The sequence below is a fragment of the Delphinapterus leucas genome, chromosome 7 (assembly GCF_059928025.1).
Source record: "Delphinapterus leucas isolate spDelLeu-1000000601 "Yukka" chromosome 7, BTC_Dleu_Yukka2, whole genome shotgun sequence".
Lineage (NCBI taxonomy): Eukaryota > Metazoa > Chordata > Mammalia > Artiodactyla > Monodontidae > Delphinapterus > Delphinapterus leucas.
This window is the reverse complement of record NC_143135.1, coordinates 10,546,185-10,574,177: the sequence shown is the minus strand read 5'-3', so window position 1 is coordinate 10,574,177 and position 27,993 is coordinate 10,546,185. Positions and strand designations below refer to the sequence as shown.

The 27,993-nt window shown below is 40.4% G+C and overlaps 1 protein-coding gene across 1 annotated transcript; it reads left to right on the top strand.

Annotated features, from left to right (window-relative positions):
* The first annotated feature begins 1,074 nt into the window (after positions 1-1,074).
* LOC111184052 (membrane-spanning 4-domains subfamily A member 12-like) lies at positions 1,075-15,130 on the top strand. Its single transcript, XM_022592243.2, is given in 7 exon segments — positions 1,075-1,416; positions 9,255-9,392; positions 10,015-10,071; positions 11,694-11,810; positions 13,872-13,982; positions 14,167-14,249; positions 14,251-15,130. Coding segments are annotated over 7 exon segments (807 nt in total). The 5' UTR covers positions 1,075-1,149; the 3' UTR covers positions 14,285-15,130.
* Positions 15,131-27,993: the final 12,863 nt, after the last annotated feature.

Sequence of the window (27,993 nt, the reverse complement as noted above, 5' to 3'; positions counted from 1 at the left end):
GTCATAGGTGAATTATCTACCGGAAAAGTATTAACAAATCATTTTAGATCTTGGACTGCCTTTCATATTCCAATCATACTCTTGACCTCTATATTCATTCTCTATGTATTGATATGACAAATTACCAGAAACTCAGTGGCTTAAAACAATACAACTTCATCATCTGACAGTTCTGTAGGTCAGAAATCCAACACCAGTTTCACTGAGCTAAGATCAAGGTGTCAGCAGAGCTGCGTTCCTTTCTGACATCTCTAGGAAAGAATCTGTTTTCCTTGTTTTCTCTAGCTTCTAGAGGCCACCATATCCCTTGCCTCATGGCTCACTTCCTCCTCTTTAAAGCCCGCAGCACAGCATCTCTCCAACTCTACCTCCATCATCACATCTCTTTCTCTGACTCTCTTCTACCTCCCTCTTCCACTTTTAAGGACCCTTGTGATGGCACTGGGCCCACCCAAATAATCCAGGAAAATCTCCCTGTTTTAAAGTCAGCTGATTATCAATCTCAATGCCATCTGCAACCTTAAATACCTCTGCCATGTAACCTAACATATTCACAATTTCCTAGATTAGAATGTGGACATCTTTGGGGAAAGGAGAAGGGTGCATTATTCTGCCTACCACCATCTCTTCCCTCTTTCTGTTGTCCTTCAGATGCAATGAACTCACAGAAGATCAATATATATAAACACTTTACAAAATCAAATAGGAAGGGCTTCCCTGGTGGCGCAGTGGTTGAAGGTCCGCCTGCCGATGCAGGGGATGCGGGCTCGTGCCCCAGTCCGGGAAGATCCCACATGCCGCGGAGCGGCTGGGCCCGTGAGCCATGGCCGCTGAGCCTGTGTTCCGCGACAGGAGAGGCCACAACAGTGAGAGGCCCGCGTACCGCAAAAAAAAAAAAAAAAAAAAAAATCAAATGGGAATTGGAAAGTAAATGCATCCTCATCTTCCCCTCCTTCCGTTCTTTAAAACTGTAGGATGTACAGGATTCCAAAGTCAAATAAGTATCACTCATATTGGTTGTCATTGCCCATTAACTGCTCACTTGCTTTCCTTCATTTGCATAGATAATGGACATTTGACAAGATTTTCTTTAGTTTCCTTTCTGGGTAAATTTATCATTTTGCTATGTTTTGTAATACTTAGGACATAATGATGTCATCCAAGCCAACAGCCTTCCCCAGAATGTGTGAAACCAAACCTAATCCCTACCCACCAAGCTACTCTACGGCTCCTGGGTCTCAACAACCTCTGAGTTTCATCAGCCTAGGAAACCAAGCGCAGAGTGGCCAGCCTCCCTTCATTACTTCTCCAGGAACCTTCACCAAGAGTCGGCAGGGTCCAGGAAATATACAAATGGTAAGTTAAGCTAGAGGAGAAGCAGCTACAAGCTTTAAAGAAGAAGCAAAGACACTAGGGGTAAGTCTACTTACTACTAGAATTTTTATTTTGCATTTGTAAGGTTTTATTGTGCTTATAAGCTATAGGTGGAGAGAAGTTTATGATCTCATGACATACGCCCAATCATTAGAAAGGCTGGAATGCTACCCTGGAAACAGTATCCCTTTTAGGTAGACATAATTAGTCTGCATATAGATTTTGCCCCCAGATTCATTTTACTTTGGATTCAAGCAAAAATCTAATGGGTGACAAAGGATTCTTTGTAGCAGGATGATTCAGTAACACTGACATTCTGGAAATGCCACCACTTCTAGCTTGATCTCACTTTTGCAAAGGATATTCTGGGTACCCTCCATCCTGTCTCTGGATTAGTTTCAAGCCTGGTATTTGTATAGAGGCAAGCTCATATTGAGGGCTGCCTTAAAAACAGAAGGGACTACAAATGGGCTGTCTGGGGAAACTGGGTGTGAAAGAACTAGGGGCCATTCCATCTGCTCTCCCCTCACCCAGTGCCCATGGAGATGTTATGACTTAACTGCAGGTCAGTTCCATACGGGGCACTTTGACCATTCCTAATCTAGTTCATAGAGGCACTGTAAATAAAATAAGCCCTATATGTACGTGAAGACTCCACTGGCATAGGTGGCATTATTCGCTCCTTTGCTGTGCTTTTGAAGAACCTCTTTCACGCCACTAACACAACTCCTCCAAGTGGTACTGTCCCTCCCTGTGTGCAGCTCTAACTTCTCTGCTACAGGCTTCCATAAATTATATTGAGTGCCCATTACATGCCAGAACTCTTCTAGCCATCACAGGAAAGTAAAACTGAGCGTCGGCCCCCCTGCAGCAGGCAGATGTAAGCTGGGAGGTGGCCTCTCAGATCCTCCTCCTGCCAGAGAGAGGAAGTTCCCTGCTCCCATTGGGCCACTGGCACAAACTAGCACACCACACAGCTGGCCCCATACAGGTGCTGGGACTACGGCAGAGAACAAATCAGGCATAACCTCTGCCCTCATGGAGCTCAGAACCTAGTGGGAGAATCAGACTACACACATAATAAAGAATTAAGGTACACAGTGTGCTGGAAGTTGATAAAATATATGAAAAGAATAAAGAAGTGTGAAAGGGATAAACAGTTGCAGGCAGTGAGGGGGTAGCAGTTTCAAGCTGGTCAGAGCAGGCTTTCCTTAGAAGACGACATGTGAGCAAAGACATGAAGTGAGGAGTGAGCCTTGTGGATGTCAGGCAAGAGGTTCCCGGTAAAGTCAGAAGGTCTTTCGAGGAAAATGTGGCATGTTTGAAGAACAGGGAGGAAGCAGATAAAGTGGAATAGAGGGCTTCCCTGGTGGCGCAGTGGTTGAGGGTCCGCCTGCCGATGCAGGGGACACGGGTTCGTGCCCCAGTCCGGGAGGATCCCACATGCCACAGATATGGATATGGAAGAACGGTTTTTTAGAGGAGAAGACTCACAGCTTTTATCAGAGTCTCAACTTCATTATTCAAAAAATATTAATCTCTTAGCATTGTTTAGGAAGCTGTGGGGTTCTTTTCTAATCCTGATTCAATTTAATTGCATTTGGTAGCTACTTGTTAAAGAAATAAACACAGCAATCACTGTATTTTCAGTATTCCTGGACAGATAAGATGTAAACTTTGAAAGAAACAATTAACGTCCAGTCCAATCTAGCAACAGTTATCTCTCACAAATCTGTTTATCAAGGATGAAAGAAGGTATACTAAGAGGTACTGAGATGTATCCACTGTCTGAGAATACATGATGGGCCAATAAGGAAATGTTTGCATACCTGCAATTTGAAAAAGAACAATATAAATGAGTACAAAACTAAGAAATAAGGTGTGTGATTTATATCATAAGATACAACAGAATTTAAAAAAGAAAAACAAGGTAGCTTAAATTCACTGGTACAATCAAGAAGAGCTCATGGAAGAAGTGAAGCTGAGCCTGAGGGGATAGTTAAGACATGGGCTCTGGAGTCAATTTGCTGCATTAAATTCCCAGGTCTGGGGCTTCCCTGGTGGCGCAGTGGTTGAGAGTCCGCCTGCCGATGCAGGGGACACGGGTTCGTGCCCCGGTCCGGGAAGATCCCACATGCCGCGGAGCGGCTGGGCCTGTGAGCCATGGCCGCTGAGCCTGCGCGTCCGGAGCCTGTGCTCCGCAACGGGAGAGGCCACAACAGTGAGAGGCCCACGTACCACAAAAAAAAAAAAAAAATTCTCAGGTCTGCCCCTCAGTAATTGTGTGACCTTGGGCACTGCTATGGTCTGAATGTTTCTGTCCCCCTCCAAAATTCATAAGTTGAAGTCCTAACTCTCAAAGATGATAGTATTAGGAGGTAGGCCTTTGGGAGGTGCTTATTAGGTCATGAGAGTGGAGTGCTCGTGAATGAGATTATTGCCTTATAAAAGAGACTCCTGAGAGATCACTCACCCTTTGCACCATGTGAAGACACAGAGGCACGGGCTGTGAACAGGAAGAGGGCCCTCACCACAAGGTGACTGTGCTGGAATCTTGAACTTGGACTTCCCAGCTTCCAGAACTGTGCACAATAAAATTCTGTTGTTTATAAACCACACAGTCTGTGGTATCTTGTTACAGCAGCCTGAACAGAGTAAGACAGATACCTAATTTCTTAAAGTCTCTGTGTCTCCATCCCGTTGTTTGGGAGGATTACATGTACAATAAATGTAAAGTGCTTAGAAATTATCAAGCATATTGTTAATGCCTAATAAATTGTTTTTTCTTCATTGATACTTTCCCCAGAACTCGGATTACCTAAGCAGAGAACTGGTCCATTTGCAAAACACAGTCATTGAAGTCACAGTTACAGCAATTTTTTCTAAGAGTCTTGGAGGCTCTCAGGGGATGCTAATGCATGCCTATGCAGTAGTACTTTTTGAAGAATCCTTGGGCCACATGAACAAGCCTCCCCAAATACCTCAAACAAGGCTTTACTGAAAACTTCCCTAATATGGGAAAGGAAAGAGTCAATCAAGTCCAGGAAGCGCAGACAGTCCCAGACAGGATAAATCCAAGGAGAAACATGCCAAGCAAGACACATAATAATCAAAGTATCAAAAATTAAATACAAAGAAAAAATATTAAAAGCAGCAAGGGAAAAACAACAAATAACATACAAGGGAATCTCCATAAGGTTAACAGCTGATCTTTCAGCAGAAACTCTGCAAGCCAGAAGGGTGTGGTAGGACAAATATAAAGTGATGAAAGGGAAAAAACTACAACCAAGGTTACTCTACACAGCAAGGATCTCATTCAGATTTGACGGAGAAATTAAAACCTTTACGGACAAGCATAAACTAAGAGAATTCAGCACCACCAAACCAGCTTTACAACAAATGCTAAAGGAACTTCTCTAGGCAGGAAACACAAGAGAAGTAAAAGACCTACAATAACAAACCCAAAACAATTAAGAAAATGGTCATAGGAACATACATATCGATAATTATCTTAAACGTGAATGGATTAAATGCTCCAACCAAAAGACACAGACTGGCTGAATGGATACAAAAACAAGACCTGTATATATGCTGTCGACAAGAGACCCACTTCAGACCTAGGGACACATACAGACTGAAAGTGAGGGGATGGAAAAAGATATTCCATGCAAATGAAAATCAAAAGAAAGTTGGAGTTAGCAGTACTCATATCAGACAAAATAGACTTTAAAATAAAGATTATTACAAGAGACAAAGAAGGACACAACATAATGATCAAGGGATCAAACCAAGAAGAAGATATAACAATTGTAAATATTTATGCGCCCAACATAGGAGCACCACAATACATAAGGCGAATGCTAACAGCCATATAAGAGGAAATTGACAGTAACACAATCATCGTAGGGGACTTTAACACCCCACTTTCACCAAAGGACAGATCATCCAAAATGAAAATAAAAAAGAAAACAAAAGCTTTAAATGATACATTAAAAAACATGGACTTAATTGACATTTATAGGACACTGCATCCAAAAACAACAGAATACACTTTCTTCTCAAGTGCTCATGGAACATTCTCCAGGATAGATCATATCTTGACTCACAAATCAAGCCTTGGTAAATTTTAAAATATTGAAATCATATCAAGTATCTTTTCCAACCACAACGCTATGAGACTAGATATCAATGACAGGAAAAAATCTGTAAAAAATACAAACATATGGAGGCTAAACAATACATTGCTAGGTAACCAAGTGATCACTGAGGAAATCAAAGAGGAAATCAAAAAATACCTAGAAACAAATGACAAAGAAAACACAACAACCCAAAACCTATGGGATGCAGCAAAAGCATTTCTAAGAGGGAAGTTTATAGCAATACAATCCTACCTCAAGAAACAAGAAACATCTCAAATAAACAACCTAACCTTACACCTAAAGCAATTAGAGAAAGAAGAACAAAAAAAAAAAAACAAAGTTGGCAGAAGGAAAGAAATCATAAAGATCAGATCAGAAGTAAATGAAAAAGAAATGAAGGAAACAATAGCAAAGATCAATAAAACTAAAAGCTGGTTCTTTGAGAAGATAAACAAAATTGATAAACCAGTAGCCAGATTCATCAAGAAAAGAGGGAGAAGACTCAAATCAACAGAATTAGAAATGAAAAAGGAGAACTAACAATTGACACTGCACAGGATCATGCAAAGGATCATGAGAGATTACTACAAGCAACTTTATGCAATAAAATGGACAACCGCGAAGAAATGAACAAATTCTTAGAAAAGCGCAACCTCCCGAGACTGAACCAGGAAGAAATAGAAAATATAAACAGACCAATCACAAGCACTGAAATTGACACTGTGATTAAAAATCTTCCAAAAAACAAAAGCCCAGCACCAGATGGCTTTACAGGCGAATTCTATCAAAAATGTATAGAAAAGCTAACATCTGTCCTTCTCAAACTCTTCCAAAATATAGCAGAGGGAGGAACACTCCCAAACTCATTCTACGAAGCCACCATCACCATGATACCAAAACCAGACAAAGATGCCACAAAGAAAGAAAACTACAGGCCAATATCACTGATGAACATAGATGCAAAACTCCTCAACAAAATACTAGCAAACAGAATCCAACAGCACATTAAAAGGATCATACACCCTGATCAAGTGGGGTTTATCCCAGGAATGCAAGGATTCTTCAATATACGCAAATCAATCAATGTGATAAACCATATTAACAAATTGAAGGAAAAAAAACATATGATCATCTCAATAGATGCAGAAAAAGCTTGCGACAAAATTCAACACCCATTTATGATAAAAGCCCTCCAGAAAGTAGGCATAGAGGGAACTTAGCTCAACATAATAAAGGCCATATATGACAAACCAACAGCCAACATCGTTTTCAATGGTGAACGGTGAAAAACTGAAACCATTTCCTCTAAGATCAGGAACAAGACAAGGTTGTCCACTCTCACCACTATTATTCAACATAGTTTTGGAAGTCCTAGCCACGGCAATCAGAGAAGAAAAAGAAATAAAAGGAATAAAAATTGGAAAAGAAGAAGTAAAGCTGTCACTGTCTGCAGATGACACGATACTATGCATAGAGAATCCTAAAGATGCTACCAGAAAACTACTAGAGCTAATCAATGGATTTGGTAAAGTAGCAGGTTACAAAATTAATGCACAGAAATATCTTGCATTCCTACACACTAATGATGAAAAATCTGAAAGAGAAATTAAGGAAACATTCCCATTTACCATTGCAACAAAAAGAATAAAATACCTAGGAATAAACCTACCTAGGGAGACAAAAGGCCTGTATGCAGAAAACTATAAGACACAGATGAAAGAAATTAAGGATGATACAAACAGATGGAGAGATATACCATATTGATACAAACAGATGGAGAGATATACCATATTCTTGGATTGGAAGAATCAACATTGTGAAAATGACTATACTACCCAAAGCAATCTACAGATTCAATGCAATCCCTATCAAACTACCAATGGCATTTTTCACAGAACTAGAACAAAAAATTTCACAATTTGTATGGAAACACAAAGGACCCCGAAAAGCCAAAGCAATCTTGAGAAAGAAAAACAGAGCTGGAGGAATCAGGCTCCCTGACTTCAGACTATACTACAAAGCTACAGTAATCAAGACAGTATGGTACTGGCACAGAAACAGAAATATAGATCAGTGGAACAGGATAGAAAGCCCAGAGATAAACCCATGCACATATGGTCACCTTATCTTTGATACAGGAGGCAAGAATATACAATAGAGAAAAGACAGCCTCTTCAATAAGTGGTGCTGGGAAAACTGGACAGCTACCTGTAAAAGAATGAAATTAGAACACTCCCTAACACCATACACAAAAATAAACTCAAAATGGATTAAAGACCTAAATGTAAGGCCAGACACTATAAAACTCTTAGAGGAAAACATAGGCAGAACACTCTTTGACATAAATCACAGCAAGATCTTTTTTGACCCACCTCCTAGAGTAATGGAAATAAAAACAAAAATAAACAAATGAGACCTAATGAAACTTAAAACCTTTTGCACAGCAAAGGAAAACATAAACAAGGTGAAAAGACAACCCTCAGAATGGAAGAAAATATTTTGCAAATGAAGCAACTGACAAAGGACTAATCTCCAAAATTTACAAGCAGCTCATGCAGCTCAATATCAAAAAAACAAACAACCCAATCCAAAAAGGAGCAGAAGACCTAAATACACATTTCTCCAAAGAAGACATACAGATTGCCAACAAACACATGTAAGGATGCTCAACATCACTAATCATTAGAGAAATGCAAATCAAAACTACAATGAGGTATCACCTCACACTAGTCAGAATGGCCATCATCAAAAAATCTACAAACAATAAATGCTGTTGAAGTGGGAATGTAAATTGATACAGCCACTATGGAGAACATTATGGAGGTTCCTTAAAAAACTAAAAATAGAACTACCATACGACCCAGCAAACCCACTACTGGGCATATACCCTGAGAAAACCATTATTCAAAAAGAGTCATGTACCACAGTGTTCATTGCCGTTCTATTTACAATAGCCTGGAGATGGAAGCAACCTAAGTGTCCTTTGACAGATGAATGGATAAAGATATGTGGCACATATATACAATGGAATATTAACTAGCCATAAGAAGAAAAGAAATTGAGTTATTTGTAGTGAGGTGGATGGACCTAGAGTCTGTCATACAGAGTAAAGTAATTCAAAAAGAGAAAAACAAATACCGTATGCTAACACATACATATGGAATCTAAAAAAAAAGTTTTTGAAGAACCAAGGGGCAGGACAGGAATAAAGACGCAGACGTAGATAATGGACTTGAGGACACGGGGAGGGGGAAGGGTAAGCTGGGACGAAGTGAGAGAGTGGCATGGACATATATACACTAACAAATGTAAAATAGATAGCTAGTGGGAAGCAGCCGCATAGCATAGGGAGATCAGCCCGGTGCTTTTTGACCACATAGAGGGGTGGGATAGGGAGGGTGGGAGGGAGGGAGACACAAGAGGGAAAAGATATGGGAACATATGTATATGTATAGCTGATTCACTTTGTTATGAAGCAGAAACTAACACACCATTGTAAAGCAATTATACTCCAATAAAGATGTGAAGAAAAAAAAGAAAAAAACAAGGCTTTACGCTGAGGCCATGGCCCTAGCGTATGTCAAAGTCTTAATGGCCCACCTCCTGTAGAGGTATAGCTAAATGACAGCATGGATCTTGACAGAGTTGACAATAAATAAGGAGCAGCAGCAATGATAGTGATGTTTCAGTGGTGCCTGAAGATGAAGAAGCAATTTTTAAATGTCCGTTTTCTTTTTTCAGGCAATCCAGATCATGACTGGATTGATGCACATTGACTTCGGAATTACTTGGGGTTTAATGGCCTCTATTTATAACCAAGAGTTGGGTTTTGCTTCCTTGTCTTTTATTGACGGATATCCATTCTGGGGCGACCTCTCTGTGAGTAGCCTGCTGCAACAGCTGCCCTTCTCAGCTTATCAAGTAGAGCTGTCCCCAGTCTATGTACAACTCATCTTTTAATAAGCCCTGCATCTGATCAGCTGGAGAATTTAGATACTAGATATTAATATTAGATATTAATTAGATAGAGAATTAAAGAAAGAAGAGCTTTTGTTCTCCATTTTAACTTGCAGCCTAAACTCACACCCTAAAGTTTACACTAATCAAGTAACCAGCAAACCAAAGTTTTATTTCCCTATTACATTTTAGATGGAAATGTATGTGCTGGGTGGACAGTGGCAAAAAGAGGTGATCGGGAACATGATTAAAAATATGCAATTGATCATGAGAAGAGACTGAGCAGTCAGGTCAGAAGTCATCCGAACAAGGAAAACTTACAAGGGAATGAGGTCTTTTTATGAGAGAAACTAAGGAGAAAAAAGAAAAGGATGTCAAAAGGACATAGAAACCTCGAGAGTTACTCCAAAAAATTGAGAAGTACAAGAGGAATTTTTGAGAGGGAAATATAAATAGGTCAACCTTTCATCATATAAAGAGAAGTATTTCCCAGGAAAAATCAAAGGACCCATCATTTCACAAATAAATTTGTTTCTTTCTACAGTTCATTATTACTGGAGCACTCTCTATTTCGGCATCCAAGCAGTTTTCCCCTTGTCTGGTAAGTTAGAATGTTTCTACTTTTTAACCCCTTTAAAGATTAACTTATTTGGGTAAGAAAACTGAGAAGGCAGATTCAGCAAATAAGAAGGGGAGCATTTTTTTCCCAGAAGTATCTGTGGGTTGCCTCCATGGTACGTATGCCCTCACATGGTCTACACAATTTACCACTCAGAAATGGCAGAGCTCAACATCCCGACTCCTTAATTCACAAAAGTGGAAATTAGTAAAGATGGGGTTGTTTACTTCCAAGGCTCCCTGGTTCAGTGGGGTCACACTGCACGGGGGAAACTCCAAACAGAAACAAAGAAGTCAGGGGACACCCTCTTGCCACTTCAGTATCAAAGACTCTACTATGCATTTGCTATTTCTCAGTTCTGCCTTGCCTTGTATTGTTATTTTTTCTTTGTGCATGTCTCCTAGTCTTATCCAGATTTGACTTTTGTTTTATAGTTCTTCAGATCATCATGAAAAACACCTAGCTCAGTACCTATGAAGAGTCCATAAATCCCTGAGACAGGCCTTTCAATTCTTTCTGTCACAGCACTCCACCTTTTGCAATCTCCTGGTCCACTTTTGAAACAGGAGAAAGAAAATGGTTTGCCAAGAACTAGAGACAACTAGAACAGAAGTGGTTTCAAGATTATATTTAATCCAGCACAAGAGGGAAGAACTGGAAAATAGGAACACAGAGCCATGTTACTCATACTTTCCCAGACTAGAGTACACTTGACTAAAAATAAAATAAAATAAATCAGTCTAATCTTGACTACTCTTGTTGTAATCCAAAAACAAAATAAAATATCCTTTCACTGCATGATTTAGAGATCCTTCCCTCTAACTATGCTTGTCCAAGCATAGAATCTGTCCATTTGGAGAAGAGAGCTAAAATTATACCTAAAGCGATTCTTCTAGGAGCCCTTTAGAGGCCTTCAGAAGACTATCTAAGGCATGCTGAAGCAGTAGCACGTTCCAAAGAACTCCTAACAAGTCAGCTGAGGACTTGGTTTCACAATTATTCTGCTGAATTTCAAAGTCTTGTAGAAACTGGGGAACGTTTTATACTCTGCCCATTTACCCCTACCCTCAAAAGCCTAACAAGTTCCTCATTCTATATCTATCTAGTCCTTAGAAAGACAAGGGTTTCATGAATTCCTAAATTTATCAGCACAGATTTTTTTGTGTGTATATACTTTTCCATCTATAAAATTGGATGCTATATAGTACCACCTCACATAGTGGTTGTAAGAGTTCTACGAAATAACGCCTTTACATGATTTAGTACAGTGACTGTCACAGAAAAAATGCTCGTTATAAGTTTGTCATTTTATTGTTTTAAAAAGGGAATATAATTGTTATTTTGCATGAGGCTTAGACAAATATAATAGATGAGCTTCTGCTTTGTATTATTTACATTTTTCTACAGATCTTAGAAATATCCTACATTTAGGTGGCATATAGAATAGTTTTCATGGTAACTATCCAGAAGGGAAGAGGAAAAAAATCATTTCAATTTTTTTTTCAAGATTTCAAAGATTAAGAACCGTTAGATTTAATTGCTTCTTATTTCATTTAATTTCACTCATCTTACATATGATTTACTTTTCCTGCCATCTCCCTCAGATAAAAGGCAGCCTAGGAATGAACATTGTTAATTCTGTCTTTGCCTTCATTGGGGTGATTCTGTTGCTGGTGGATGTGAGCATTAATGGGCTGCCTAATCAAGACTACTGGGCAGTGGTAAGTATCCCATCACCTACCATGTGCCTCCTCTCTTTCCACTCACTTAGAGTGGATCTATATTTTATTTCTTATTACTGTACAGCAGCTCTAGTAGTAAATCCCTTTTTCTATTCCAGCCCTACTCCTGGTCATGTGATCTCTAGGACTAGAGAATAAAGTGGGAGAGTCACCTCTGTAGATGGACTAGGGCAGAAAGGGCACCCCTTCGTGGTCCATCTCATGGGTAGTCACATAGGGAAGACTCCTAAAGGGTATACAGAAATACTGGGAAAAAAAGCTCCCGGAAATAAAAGAGTAACTGAATTTGCACGCTGAATGAGAATAACCTATACTAGGAGAAAGAGATGCAAAATAAGTGAGATACAGATATAGATACATAGATATCAATACTGATGTTGATACATATTGAAATATATGTATCCTTGTTAAGGCATAAGGTATAGAAAAGGATTCTTTGAGGTTTTAGGCAGAAAAATCAAATTACTTACAAGCAGGAAAAAAAATCAGCTTGACTCAGTCTCTACTACAACAACTTTCAGTGAGGGAAAATCATGGAGCAAAATATCTATAAAGTTTTGATGAAAAGAAAATGTGACTCAAGAATAACAAGTCCAGGGACTTCCCTGGTGGTGCAGTGGTTAAGAATCCACCTGCCAATGCAGGGGATATGGGTTCAAGCCCTAGTCCGGGAAGATCCCACATGCCACGGAGCAACTAAGCCCCGTGTGCCACAACTACTGAGCCTGCTAGCCACAACTGCTGAGCCCGCGAGCCACAACTACTGAAGTCCACACACCTAGAGCCTGTGCTCCACAACAAGAGAAGCCACTGCAATGAGAAGCCCATTCACTGCAACGAAGAGTAGCCCCCTACTCGCCACAGCTAGAGAAAGACCGCACGCAGCAACAAAGACCCAATGCAGCCAAAAATAAATAAATAATTTTTTTTTAAATTTTAAAAATAAAAAAAGAATAACAAGTCCAATAAAATCCTTGTGAAAGTATAAAAGCAACAAGAAGATACTCTCAGTAAAACAACAATAACACACATGGGCACTGCTGCTAAAAAAAAAAAAGAATAGTAATATTCAACCATACATGAGGTAGATTAAATCAAGAATGTAGAAACGCAAGGAGAAGCTGTGTAAGGAGATTCATGAGAAGCACAAAAACTGGGAGGTGAAGAGAGAAGATGAGAGGTAAAACAAGCATGCTAATCTCTCATTTTTCATAATAAACAATCATCTAATAACTGCCTCAAACTGAAACTTGTAGGTTTAAAATGATGTCAACTTCTTCGTGGATTTCGTAAACTTGACTTCTTTTTGTTCTTTTAAAATCGGGTAATACTTTTATTTCAAAATAGGAAGTAAAAACAATTCCATTATTAAAAAATGGTGTTTCCCTCTATTGCTCTCTCATTCCCTCCCTTGCTTGTTCTCCTTTTTTCTCTCTCTTGCTGTCTCTCCATGCAACCACTTTTCTTTTTTTTTTTTTCTATTTTTTTGTCTGCCCTACACGGCATGCCAGATCTTAGTTCCCCAGCCAGGAATCGAACCTGCGCCCCCTGCAGTGGAAGCACAGAGTCCCAACCACTGGACCGCCAGGGAAGTCCCTGCATCCGACTTTTCTATTTGCCTTTTGCCCATACATAGAGTTCTAGAATAACAGGTCTCAGATGTTAATTTAGCTCATTTCTGGGCAGTGGCATTTGGGATGATTGGTCGTGTTCTATGTTACTTGATTTTTTTTTTTTATTTTAATGAGCAAGTAAATTTTTATTAGAAAAAAAAAGCCACTGCAAAGAAAAAAACTCTACTTCCTTTCTAATGTTTCTAAATAAAACAGTCTACTGGCAAAAAGGGAAGTCTTCTGGCATTTTAAAGAAATTCCGAAGTTAATTTACATTCCCCTGAAATAAGCATGTGATGACAGAGAAATGATCCCAGAGCTAGGTGAGTACAAGCAATAGTACATTTGATGAGTCAGAGCTTTTTGAAGCCTGGGTGAAGCCCTCCTGATTTAGTCAACATTTCAGTGTGTTTAATCCTGATTTCAGCTTGCTGGGAAAGGAATTTCAGCCATGCTGACCATCTTCTCTCTTTAGGAGTTTTGCATAACTTGCATCACAGTCCATTTTGCCAGCCAAGCAATCACCAACACCAATGGGGTGAGTGGGGCCTCTTCTGTGGAAGATAATCTGAGTATGTGCTGAAGGAATACAGACTTCAGTGTCAGCTAAGTCCCACTGGGGGCTTACCACAGCGCTCTTGGCCCTCTTCCCTGACGGGACCAGGGAGGTTACTGAACAGGATTATAGTAACAATATTGTTTGCTTGTTTCATTCTTTCCAGTCTGTCCTTGGTATTCCAATTGTGTATGCAAATAGTCCCTTGACAACAGGGTGGTCCTCAGTTCCTCCCAGAAATGATGGCCACCAAGCTCATACCACCTAATACCACTAGGTATTAAAAGAAAAAGGAGGCTCAATGCAATCTCATGGGGTAAAACTACCCACAGAAACTTCTTAAGAAGCGGCCTCGACTCTCCACGATGATTGCTGACCTTTAAAGACTGTGTTTCAGATTTGTTCTTAGTTTATCACGAATGATAACTGCATGGATCTCCCTGCCACTGTTTCTTCCTACATATGCCACTACCACTCACTGGCAAAGGCGAAGGGCCAGAGGACTGGAAATGACTGCAACTCTCTTAAAGTTAGAAAATTTCCTGTTAATGTTACCCTTTCCTCAATAAAATGTTACTAGGAACAGAAGCCTTTTTTGGTATTTTTCTATTCATTTGGTTTGTTATTGGTTGTTAAGTAGGAGATCTGACAAAATGTTGCAAAGCAGACTGATAAAACTTCTTTGATGATGATTTACAGGGTGTCCAAGTAGAAATGTTATATCCTACCACAGAAGTTATATGCCTATTATTAATATGATGCTATTTAAAGCCCTTACGGTAGTTTCATTCTGGAATATCTAAAAATGTATTCATTAATTCATTCATTTGCTCAAAAAAGGTATTACATTACTACTTTGTGACCAAACACTGTGCTATTCAATTACATAAAATTAAGATTTTACGTACTTTTTATTTGGGGTAGTATAAAATGGGATAAAGTGGGCTTTATTGAAATGCCAGTGTACACATGTTTTTTTTTTCAGGTACAAGTAACAAATGCTGGGTTTAAGTACAAAGACTTCACCCCAAAAATATAACTTAAACTGTATGAGAAAAACCAAAGTGCATCCTATATTTAGTCTCTTCATTCCTCAGAAGAATACAGGTTATTATTAGACCTCTAGGGTGTCTTCCAATTCTAAGGTTAATAATTCGTCATGAAATACATGGGTTCAAGAATTATCTTTCCACCCTTGTACACTGTTGGTAGGAATGTAAATTGGTGCAGCCACTGTGGAAAACAGTATAGAGGTTTCTCAAAAAACTAAAAATAAAAACTACCATATGACCCAGCAATTCCACTCCTGGGTATATACCCAAAAAAAAAACCCCAAAACACTAAATCGAAAAGATACATGCACCCCAATGTTCACAGCAGCATTATCTGCAATTGCCAAGACATGGAAACAACCTAAGTGTCCATCAACAGATGAATGGATAAAGAAGATGTGGTACATATATACAGTGGAATAGTATTCAGCCATAAAAAAGAACAATATTTTGCCATTTGCAGCAACATGGCTGGACTTGGAGGCTATTATGCTAAGTGAAATAAGTCAGTGAAAGATAAATACTGTATGATATCACTTATATGTGGAATCTAAAAAATATAACAAAATTAGTAAATATAACCAAAATAAAGCAAACACAGATATAGAGAACAAACTAGTGGCTACCAGTGGGGGGAGGGGGGTGTGCAATATAGGGGTGAGGGAGTGAGAGGTATAAACTGTTGGGTGTAAGATAGGATCAAGGATGTATTGTGCAACATGAAGAATATAGCCAACAATTTTGTAATAACTGTAAATGGAAAATGACCTTTAAAAATGTATAAAAATTAAAACTTTAAAAAAATAATACTTAAGCCAGAAACCAAAAAAAAAAAAAAAGAAAAAAGAAACGAATTCTTTCCAAAATCCATAAATGTATCTTAGATACATACATATCATTGATTCACACCAGGCCTACACAACATTTCAGGAAGCTCTTTTTCCCAGAGCGTGTTTTGCGTTTGTCACATCCCACTAAAAATCAATCAGTCACAATTGTCCCCTTCTCCCAAGGAGCTGGCCAAACCTATCCTGAATTTGGGTGATTGGGAGGGGGCGTGCAGGGAGTCCCTAGGCATCTATGTGCAGGAGTGATTTGAATCAGGGGAAAGATCTGGAGGAAGCTGTGAGTTCACGTATGTGAAGCTTGAGCTGAAAGGCCAGGAAGCGAGGTCCAGTTCCCAGCCTGGCCTCTGTGATGGGTTTGATCCCCCTGGAGAAAGGCATATTCTCCTCATTTGTGCACGGACTATAACCAGGTTCCTGCTCTGTAAGGAGGACCGAAGAAAATGCAAGGCTGTCTGAACACACCCAGGACTCGGAGCTTGAGGGGAGCTGGGAGATAGCAGCTGGGGTCAAGCGGCCTTCTCCCAGAGAAGCAGCTGCAAAGCCCGAGAAGGCTAAGATGTAGAAGGAAACTGGGTGCCCCACACACGCGGCAGAGGCTCAGCGGAGGCCTGCGGTGCTAGAAAACAATGTGAAAATTCTGGGGACTCCCAGAAATACTTCGGAAGTGGGGATGGGCAGAGAGTTGAGGTGTGTCTGGGCAGGTAGGGGTGCAAGCCAGGCAAGTGTGGCCATATCGCCAGTGATTCCTCATTCCCACAGGCTGAAGAGGTCTCAGACAGCAGCATTTCCCTAAAATCGGCTGTTTCTGCCTTTCTCCCTTCATTTCGTAATGAAAACAAAGCCTTTCTCTCTCCAAACTATTCTCTACAATTTATCACGTAGAAATGTTGTTCCTCTCCTCAAGCCCACCTCCTCTCCATGCCTCAGTACCCTGACTTCACTCTAAAAATGGGTAGCTGTTTACTCAATTCTACCAACTCAGCAGTACTCAGCCAGCTTCACTCAATCTCTCTCTCCACATGTGGTCTTCACCCAGTTTAAGCCTCACTCACAATTTTATTTTATTTTTCACAACTCCTCTCACTCCCCCAAATATTTAGCAACACTTTAAAATATGGTACGGGTGGGCTTCCCTGGTGGCGCAGTGGTTGAGAGTCCGCCTGCCGATGCAGGGGATGTGGGTTCGTGCCCCGGTCTGGGAAGATCCCACATGCCGCGGAGCGGCTGGGCCCGTGAGCCATGGCCGCTGAGCCTGCGCGTCTGGAGCCTGTGCTCCGCAGCGGGAGAAGCCATAACAGTGAGAGGCCTGCGTACTGCAAAAAAAAAATAAAATAAAATAAAATAAAATATGATACGGGGATCGCTCAAGATGGTGGAGTAAGAGGACATGGAAGTCGCCTCCCACCATAAACGCATCGAAAATACATCTACACGGGCTTCCCGGGTGGCGCGGCGCAGTGGTTAAGAAACTGCCTGCCAATGTAGGGGACACGGGTTCGAGCCCTGGCCTGGGAAGATCCCACACGCTGCGGAGCAACTAAGCCCATGCGCCACAACTACTGAGCCTGCGCTCTAGAGCCTGCAAGCCATAACTACTGAGCCCACATGCCACAGCTACTGAAGCCCGTGCGCCTAGAGCCCGTGCTCCACAACAAGAGAAGCCACAACAATGAGAAGCCCGCACACCAAAACGAAGAGTAGCCCCCGCTCATTGCAACTAAAGAAAGCCCTCGCACAGCAACGAAGACCCAATGCAGCCAAAAATAAATAAATAAATTTATTTATTTAAAAAAAAATACATCTACACGTGAAAAGATGCTCAACATCACTAAACATCAGGGATATACAAATCAAACCCCCAACGAGATTTTTTTGATCTGTCAGAACGGCTATGATCAAAAAGTCTACAAATAACAAATGTGGCTGAGGATGTGAAGAAAAGGGAACCCTTGTGCACTGTTGATGGGAATGTAAATTGGTGCAGACACTGGAAAACAGTATGGAGGTTTCTCAAAAAACTAAAAATAGAACTACCATATGATCCAGCAATTCCACTCCTGGGTATATATCTAGAAAAAAACAAAAACACTAATTTGAAAAGATATATGCACCCCAATGTTCACAGCAACATTATTTACTATTGCCAAGATATGGAAACAACCGAAGTGTCCATCAACAAATGGATGGACAAAGAAGATGTTGTATATATACATACAATGGAATACTGCTCAGCCATAAAAAAGACTGAAATTTTGCAATTTGCAGCAACATGGATAGACTTGGAGGGCATAATGTTACGTGAAATGTCAGACAAAGATAAATACTGTTATGATATCACTTATACGTAGAATCTACAGAATACAACAAACTAGTGAATATAACAAAAAAGAAGCAGACTCTCAGATATAGAGAACAAACTAGTGGTTACCAGTAGCGTGGGGAGGAGGGGTTATATAGAGGTAGAGGAATGGGAGGTACAAGCTACTGGGTGTAAGACAGGCTCAAGGATGTACTGTACAACACGGGGAATACAGCCAATACTTTGTAATAACTGCAAATGGAAAGTAACCTTTAAAAATTGTATAAAAATTTTTTGAAAATCTACATGTGGAACAATCCTCACTGAAAACTAACTGGAAACTGGCAGAAGGACCCCTGTACAACCAAGCCTGTAAGACAGATACAATATGTAATCAGGTAAAGGAAGAGAAGTGATCAGATCAGGATCTGTGACCCCAGGAGGCAACTCAGAGGAAAAGGGAGATTACATGGGTGGACACCCACCCTAGGGAGTGAGGGTGTGAACCACTTACTGGGCACCACAGCCCAGAGGTCTGACGTGGGGAATATGAGCCCTTGGCTGGTTGGAGAGCTTCTGGGACTAACAGGAAGGCTGTGGGAAGCCTGGACTCTGCCTGTGAGGAGCCCCAGAGCACTGGCTTGCCCCCAAGGACTGCTCTAGTGCATGTCCAGTGTCCCGCAACTGCCCCCCCCCCAGGCAACCCAGCATGAGCGCAGTGAACACTCCAGCCACTCTTACCCTACGTCACAGCTCTGCACTGGACCGAGGGCTGCCACTACCAAGGAGAGAGCTTGGTCTGGGACTCGGACCCGGGGCTGCACCTGAGCAGGGCGAGGGCAACAACTGCTGGCACCTGCAGAGGTGGCACATCGGAGGCAGCTGAGACCTCTGCCTGTGGCCGACCCTCCACAGCCCATACCCTGACACGAGCAGAGAGCCTGCGTGTCCCCCTCTTGCTTCAGCACTGCTCCACCGTGGGGCAAGGGTCCCAGTGCTGGGAGAGAGAAAGCACACACCTAAAGAGAACAGAGCCGACCCTGGGCTCAGAGCTTCTGCCCCAGCAACTTGGGATCTGACCCCCTCACAAGGCATTGTCAGCCACTGAGTAGAGGGGAACCCCACCTCACACACGGCAATGGCTCTGGCCCCTCCATCTCCAGCGTGCCAAGGCTAAATCAGGAAGAAACAGACAATTTGAACAGACCAACCACTAGGAATGAAATTGAATCTGTAATTTTAAAAACTCCCAGCAAACAAAAGTCTAGAGCCAGATGGCTTCAAAGGAGAATTCTACCAAGCATATAAAAAAGTGATAATAAACTATCCTTCTTGAACTGTTCCAAAAAAACTGAAGAGGGTAAAACACTCCCAAATTCATTTCACAAGGCCACCATTACCCTGATACCAAAAACAAAGACACTATAAAAAAAAAAAATTACAGGTCAATATCTTTGATGAATATAGATTCGAAAATGCTCAATAAAATATTAGCAAACTGACTCCAACAATACATAAAAAAGGATCATACACCATGTTCAAGTGGGACGTATTCCAGGGACACAAGGATTATGGTTCGATATTCGCAAATCATCCAATGTGATACACCACATTAACAAAAGGAAGGATTAAAAGCACCTGATCAAAAAAAGAAGAAAAAATACATGATCATCTCAATAGATGCAGAAAAAAGCATTTGACAAAATTCAAGCCCCAGTCATGCTAACAGCTCTCATCAAAGGGGATACAGAGGGGACGTATCTCAACATAACAAAGGCCGTTTATGACAAACTCACAGCTAACATCATACTCAAGAGTGAGAAGCTGAAAGCCTTCCCTCTAAATTCAGGAACAAGACAAAGATGCCCACCCTCGCCACTTTATTCAGCATAGTATCTGAAGTCCTAGCCACCCACAGCAATCAGACAAGAAAATGGAATAAAAGGCATCCAGGTTGGAAGGGAAGAGGTAAAACTGGCACTATTTGCAGATGACATGATACTATATATAGAAAACCCTAAAGTCTCCACCCAAAAACTATTAGAACAAAGAAATGAATTCAGCAAAGTTTCAGGACACAAGATTAATATACAGAAATCTGCTGCATTTCTTTACACTAACAATTAACTATCCTAAAGTAAAAAAAAAAAAAAAAATCTCGTTCAAAAAGAATAAAATACCTAGAAATAAACTTAACCAAGGAGGTAAAAGACCTATATTTTGAAAACTATGAAACACTGATGAAGGAAATTGAAGATGATACAAAGAAATGAAAAGATATCCCACCGTAGGGCTTCCCAGGTGGCAAAGTGTTGAGAGTCCGCCTGCCGATGCAGGGGACACGGGTTCGTGCCCCAGTCCGAGAAGATCCCACATGCCACGGAGCGGCTGAGCCCGTGAGCCATGGTCGCTGAGCCTGTGCGTCCGGAGCCTGTGCTCCACAACGGGAGAGGCCACAGCAGTGAGAGGCCCGCATACCGAAAAAAAAAAAAAAAAAAAAAGGTGTCCCACCGTGTTCTTGGTTTGGAAGAATTAATATTGTTAAGATATGCATACTACCCACAGCAATCTACAGACTTAATGCAATCCCTATCAAAATACCTGTGACATTTTTCACAGAAATAGAACAAATAATTCTAAATTTTATATGGAACCATAAAAGTGCAGTATGTACAGTGCAGTACACGCAGACTAGAGCTGAGAACCATCCCTAGACCTTGTGATTTTGCCAACAGAATTCTTCATGCATTCTCATGACAGTCCTGGGCAGAGTTCTTCCTGAAGGAGGCCTAGAGAAAGCAAGTGAGGTGCAGATTCTGGAGCTAGACTGCTGGAGTTAGAATCACAACTCTCCAATTTATAAGCTGTGAACATGAACAAGACCCTTAACCTCCCCAAGCTTCAGTATTCTCAGCTGTTAAAACAATGACTAACAGGGAGTTCCCTGGTGGCCAAGTGGTTAGGATTCAGGGCTTTCACTGCTATGGCCCAGGTTCAATCCCTGGTGGGAGAACGGAGATCCCACAGGCCGCACGGTGCAGCCAAAAAATACATACATAAATAAATTTTAAAAAATAATAATAATGATAACAATGGTATGTACATCATAGGCATATTGGAAAGTTTAAGTAAGATAAGCCAATGTGTTAAAGTAATTAAACAAGGAGCCCATTAGACTGGGGTGGCTTTGATGCCTTGGTAGCCTACGTCAGCAAACCGAAACCTAGACCAGAGTAAACGTGCTCGAAAACGAAACTTAAGAACAGCTAATCATAAACATCCAACTAGACTTTCCCAAATAAGGCAACCATTTAAACTATAGCCAATCAAATAATTTCCTTGTTTTGCTTCTGTGTCTCCTCTATAAAAACCTTTCCCCTAGCTCCTGTCGGCAGAGTGCTTCTATCCACTTTTGGTTTGGTGCTGTCAGCTTCGAATCAATGTTTGCTCAAACAAACTCTTCAAAATTTTAATGGATTTTAGCTTATCTTTAAACACCTGTTAGCCATATAACATTGCCTGGGCATAGTAAATGTGGGGAAAAAAAGAAAACTAATTTTTAAACTACAGTTGACCCCTGAACAACACGGTCTGAACTGCATGGGTCCATTTATACACAGATTTTTTTTTTCCAATACATAAATACACAATCCAGCACTATACAGTCTGTGGTTGGTTGAATCCATGGATGCCAAACCATGGAAATGGGGGACTGACTACAACGTTATAGGTGGATTTTTGACTGCGTGGGGGTCCCTCGCCTTGTTCAAGGGTGGACTATATAAAAACTGAAATCTACTACATAGGTATATATGTGCGTGTATGTGTATACATACACATATATTTAATTTATATAAATATTTATACATATTGCACTTCTACAATAAACTCAATTGCTTCGGTGCCCCAGCATTCCAGAGATTTATTTCCATTTTTCTTACTAGAACAGTCTGATGTTTGCAGAGAGGAAGCATCTGTTTTCTCCTGAGTATAAGTAAAATGAAATTCGTGTGGCAATTTGGACAAGATATTTTATCAGGGCTTACAGAGTCCTTGCAATGATCCCCAACAGTGGTTTTAACAGCATTATATCAGGCATGGTGGGGTCTCACCACATTTCCTCATAATGTCTTCTGTATCCTGAGAACCAATTCAAGGGAAATTAACAACATAATCTGCATGGAGAAAATTTTAAGACAACAAAGATTAAAAGTCAAATGGGGTGTCAAACCATGACTATCTCTCTTCATTGTTGAAGGATGCAAAATTATTGAGGACCAAAGGATAAAAATTAAAAATAAATGAATTCTGAATTTCTAAATCCAGGTTACAGGGGCAGAGAAAAGTAAGGTTGGCCTACCGATCTGTGATATTATCAGAGGAATTAAGTACCAAGGAACTTGGACTGTCTCGCAGTTTGACTCGCTCATCTCTTCTCACCTATGTTCATACTGAATACATGTGAATGAATATGTATTCATAGTCACTGAATAAATATTAATATATATTTGAACCCCCATCCAAGAAAATCATCAAATCCAAGATAATTTCCAGAGACTGTTGGCTAAACCTTAAATAAAAGGAAAAGATACTTCACTTGTCTCACAATCAATCAATCAATCATGGCAGCAAGTTACAACAGGGCACCATCTCATCAGAACTGACTCTCGTTTCTACTAAATCCATAGTCCTGAGGTTGAAGACACATTCAAGGGAGCTCTTCTTTCTTTAGCACACAGAATGCTTAACATTGTCAGAACCCTCTCTGCTCTTAGACAGGTAACCCTCAGTGATATACCGACCAATACAAAATGTAAAGGTTTTAGGAGACCCTGGCATATTTTTTTCTTGTAATTGGGGAGGCTTTAGAGTCACAAGGTAAGGAAGCTAGCCATGGGGCTAAAGATAAAGTTATTGAGTTTATAACTGATTTTCAGGCTATAAAATAATCGTAAAAGATCTTGGCAGCTTTAAGACATACCTGTAATTGTGCTTTGGCCAAGGGTATTAGTGGCACTTAGGCAACTTCTTTATAAAGGAAAAGTCAGTTTCTCTTTCTGAATGTTTTGATCACTGGCTATCTTTCACTAAATATTTACATCCCAAACCTGACTTTTAACTTCCAAAATGCCAAGATAAATTTTCCTGGAATAAATTACATTTCACAAGGTTCAGGAGCTGCAGGAACATGTGCTCTCCAGGTACTTTAATGCCGAAGTCATAATGGTTGCATTAACAGGGTGATCTCTACTTTCAGCTAATTCAAGATTACAACGTTGGCTTGAGTTCGCTGTTTTCCCACCTTCCCAGATCTGCCTCTTGTCTATCTTCTAGCTGCTGCTACCCCTACTTCTTTACACATCTCTTCATAAACGCTGTTTTAACTACTGTGCACATCCAACAGAAAGCTAATGCCAGGTATAACCTGAAAGCTAAACTCACCTCAGCAGGTAGATCAAAAGGTCATTCCGGTAGCTTGCTAAATAGTCTCTTCATTAATTTCCGTCTTTGACTACTTAACGTTCAAAAAGAGTCAATGACTCAGCTACTTGCCTTTTTCAATATGCCAACCTTCTAAAGTGCATTTGTGGCCACAATTTTTCTTGAGAACGGTGAAGGACTGACTTTTCATCAGAGACCCTGGTCGCTCTGCAGCAGATATATATATAAGAAACGCACCAGAAAGGCAAATACGAGAAACGGTGCTTTGGAGCAGCCATTCCTAGGGACACCCAGCGCTAGTCTGCTCGGCTCGGAGAAAATGGCCCGCCAGACTCTAGTGAGTCTGCGCACGTGCACTCCCCTCCCCCAACACCCCGCTCGCTCGCATGCGCGGAAGGATCTCACGGCAGCTGTGTAGTTGGAGGCCTGCGCCACCCGAGGAGCCTCAGGGCCGGCTGGGTCGTGGGTTCCTTGCGCTCTCCCTGATGACGGCTGGGCAGGGTCTCGGGACCTGGGCCTGAGGGTGCCGCCAGCAGAGATCCGCGTTCTCAGCCGGGCCTGGGCACTGGTGGGAGGACCCAGTGTGGACGAACGCTCACGGGCAGCGCTATCGCTTTCGGTCGCAGCAAGGACCCCCCCTTAGCCAGGACCTGGACCTCGGAGGGCGAAAGGACCTTGAACAAGTAAAATGAGGGGTAATGATGTCGCTTTGCTTTCGGGGTTTGTTAAGTGTTAAAAGCCCCGGCGAGGCATGGAGACCAAATTCAATGTCTCCCCACCCTCACCCGCCTTTTCTTGCCTCTTCCTTCCCTCCCTTTGCAGGGGCTGGACTCACCCACCCACCTGCCCGACCAGTCTTTTTGTTTTGTTTGTTTGTTTTAATTTTACTATAGTTGATTTACAATATTGTGTTGAGTTTCAGGTGTACAGTCTTATTGTTTTCCATTATAGGTTATTATAAGATATTGAATTTAGTTCCATGTGCTATAAAGTAAACCCTTGTTGTTTATCTATTTTATGTATAGTGGTGTGTATCTGTTAATCCCATACTCTTAATTTATCTCTCCCCCTCTCCTTTCCCCTTTGGTAACCAAGAGTTCATTTCCTATGTCTGTGAGTCTGTTTCTGTTTTGTAAATAAGTTGATTTGTATTATTTTTTTAGATTCCCCTTAGAAGTGATATCATATAGTATTTGTCTTTGACTTACTTCATTTAGTATGATAATCTGTAGGTCCATCCATGTTGCTGCAAATGCATTATTTCATTCTTCTTTTATGGCTGAGTAATATTCCATAGTGCATATATATGTGTGTGTGTGTGTGTGTGTGTGTGTATACACACACCACATCTTCTGTATCCATTCCTCTGTTGATGTACACTTAGGTTGCTTCCATGTCTTGACTATTGTAAATAGAGCTGCTATGAACATTGGGGTGCATGCATCTTTACGAGTTAGAGTTTTCTCCAGATATATGCCCAGGAATGGGATTGCTGGATCATATGGTAATTCTATTTTTCGTTTGTGAAGGAACCTCCAGACTGTTCTCCATAGTGGCTGCACCAATTTACATTCCCACCAACAGTGTAACAGGGTTCCCTTTTCTCCACACCCTCTCCAGCATTTATTATTTGTAGATTTTTTGGTGATGGCCATTCTGACTGCTTTGAGGTAATATCTCGTAGCTTATTTCATAAAGTCTGAGTCTCTTGGTTGCAGTGCAGGACTGGCCCTGGACACACAGAAATGAATTCCTAGACTTCTGGGGGCTCACACTGACTTGGAAGCCAGTCCTGAAAATCAAAAGTTAAGACTACACCCTGATAGGAAGTATGCACAGAATGTTAGGGGGTCAACGAGAGGAGTATCTAACAGACTTACGAGGCAGAGGAGGCTTCCCAAAGAAGGTTGCTGTGGCCCCTGTTCGGGCTGAAACTGAGGAAGTGGCCAGGATGAGGCCGATAAGGTGGGCAGGGAGCAGTTCATGAAGGGCTTTATGGGCCCTGCCGAAGAATTTGCCCTTTTTTCTGAAGACAATGAGTTGCACCCCTGCTGAAAATGCTAAAGATGGAGAAGTGGTTTCTAGACATGCGCTCTGTGTGATTCCAGAATTTCTGTGTAACGCAAGTTTAGGGGAGTGAGGATAGGGTTGAGAATAAGGGCTAGGGGCTTTCCTGCAGCTGCTTTCTGGTTTAGTGACGGGATCACCAGAAAATAAAAACAAATAAATGATTAATTTTATTTTTATACTCTACTTTTGGTTTTTAACTGGGTAGTAGAGTAACCCAATGCAGAATTTTTTTTTAACTTCTAACCATCATTTATTGCAGGAATATATTGTAGCATTTATTAGTTTCTTCCTACTGTCAGTTAAATTGACGATTTTAAACACACACACTTTTTTTCTCAGTATTTTAATGAATACTTCATTTGAGGTAGTTTTGGTGGGAGCCTGATGGAGAGTATAGTGATGCTAAATGTTCTACTTCCCAAGCACTCATGGTGCTTCCACCATAAACTATGAATGTGAAAAGACTTTTTCTATATACACAAAAGGGCTTACTATTTTTATTATTTTCCTCTTATCTGAAAAGTGACAAATTATAGCAATCTAGATATGAATTTTCTTCATTACTCTCTATATGAATTCTGTAATTCTGTGTCTTTTAAACCTGACAGAGTGGTTAATCTTGGTTGCCTATTAATCCTGGTTGCCTTTCTTTGGTATTTCTCAAAGGTGATGTTTGAATATATAAAGCTTACTAGTTATAATTCAGTTATTAACATATTGTGTTCTCTATTTGCTTTCACCAGCTCTTGTATTCTTACCTAGCCTTTTCTGTTTCTATACTTTATAGAATTAAGAGACATTCAGGAAATCAAATTTAGAAACCAAAGACTCATTAAAATAATCAAATCATGAGATTTTAAGGGTGCAGCGAATGACAGATCATTTAGTCAAACTCCTCTTTCGTTTCTGGAAGGTCCAAGGCTCAAGTTTTGAGATCATCCTCTAGATGATCACCTGGATGGCTAAATGGTGTAACTCATGTTGTTGACCTAAGTATGCCGTGTTAGAAGATGTTAAACAGTGTAATTTCAGATCCAAAAGTGGATAAAATCCCAGAAGGGGATACAGTTATGAGCCAAGTTTTTAATGTTCGCGTAAGTAAGAAGGTGATTTAAACATCAGGGGGAAATGCAGGAATAGCAGGAAAAAAAAAACAAAACAGGAAGAACCTTTAGGATTGTGGAAGCAACTTTGATAAGTTGTCTAATGGAGGAAAAAGTTCATCTTATAGAAAGAAGAACTAGGTAGCAAGTATGTGTCAGAAAAAAATCACAAGCCCATGATGAATTTAAGTCCAAGAATTTGGTTTTAAAAATGCCAACATGGCATTATGAGTTACACTGAATTGATTATGAACTGCAAATGAACTGTGAACAGCTTTACTGAAAATCCTCTAACACTATTCCTTAGGTGTTCTTTATACTTTATCATCCAGAGACACTGTTCACTACTCAGAGAAAATATCTGTAATATACCAATATTTTTTAGTCATAGAGGGAGGCTTTTCAGTTATGGAGACTGTTATTCAGAACAGGTGGATACAAATTGCCTCTAACAATTAAGCCATGGAAAAGCGATTGCTTCAGAGTTTGGGGAGGTGGTTGCAAAACCATAAGAAAAGAAATGAACTTAAGTACTTTCTTTTGAGCAAAGCGCGTATATGTGTTTTGTACTGTTTTTTGTAGACGTTTGCTAATAAAAATATCGCCAAAGATTAGAGACATAATCATCTAGAGGCAATGCTGGTAGTATGGCTCTATGTGCGTGTTGTTCAAAAGTCTCTACAGCAGATTCTCTTGTTTTAGGGGTAAGTAAGACTTCACTTTAGCTAAATTCAGGATCATGCACTATTTCTATTTAATAAGGAATATTCTTGAATCTGGAGAGCAGCAGATTTGGTTAAGTCAAAAGGGTAAATGTTTTTGGGTTTTTAAAAAAATATTGATAGCCTTCTACAAATGTGATCTCATTGCCCTTTATAAACAAATATGTGCTTAGATATGTGTACTGACTAAATCAATATACACAGAGTAATGGATAAATCAAAAAAGTAATAAAAGAAAAAAAGATTTTTTTAAGTGTGAGAGAGATGTATCGCTGATCCCTTTAATTACTATATTGATGTCTATGCAGTAGGACTATTATTATTAATTTGTCTTTTCTATTAAAGTATAGACAGAGTTTATCTATCTCTCTTAATAAACACCAAGGAATTTCAAAGATCACTTCTGAGGGGGAAAAAAATTTTTCCCATTGGATGTGAACTTCTCCTTTGAATTTGG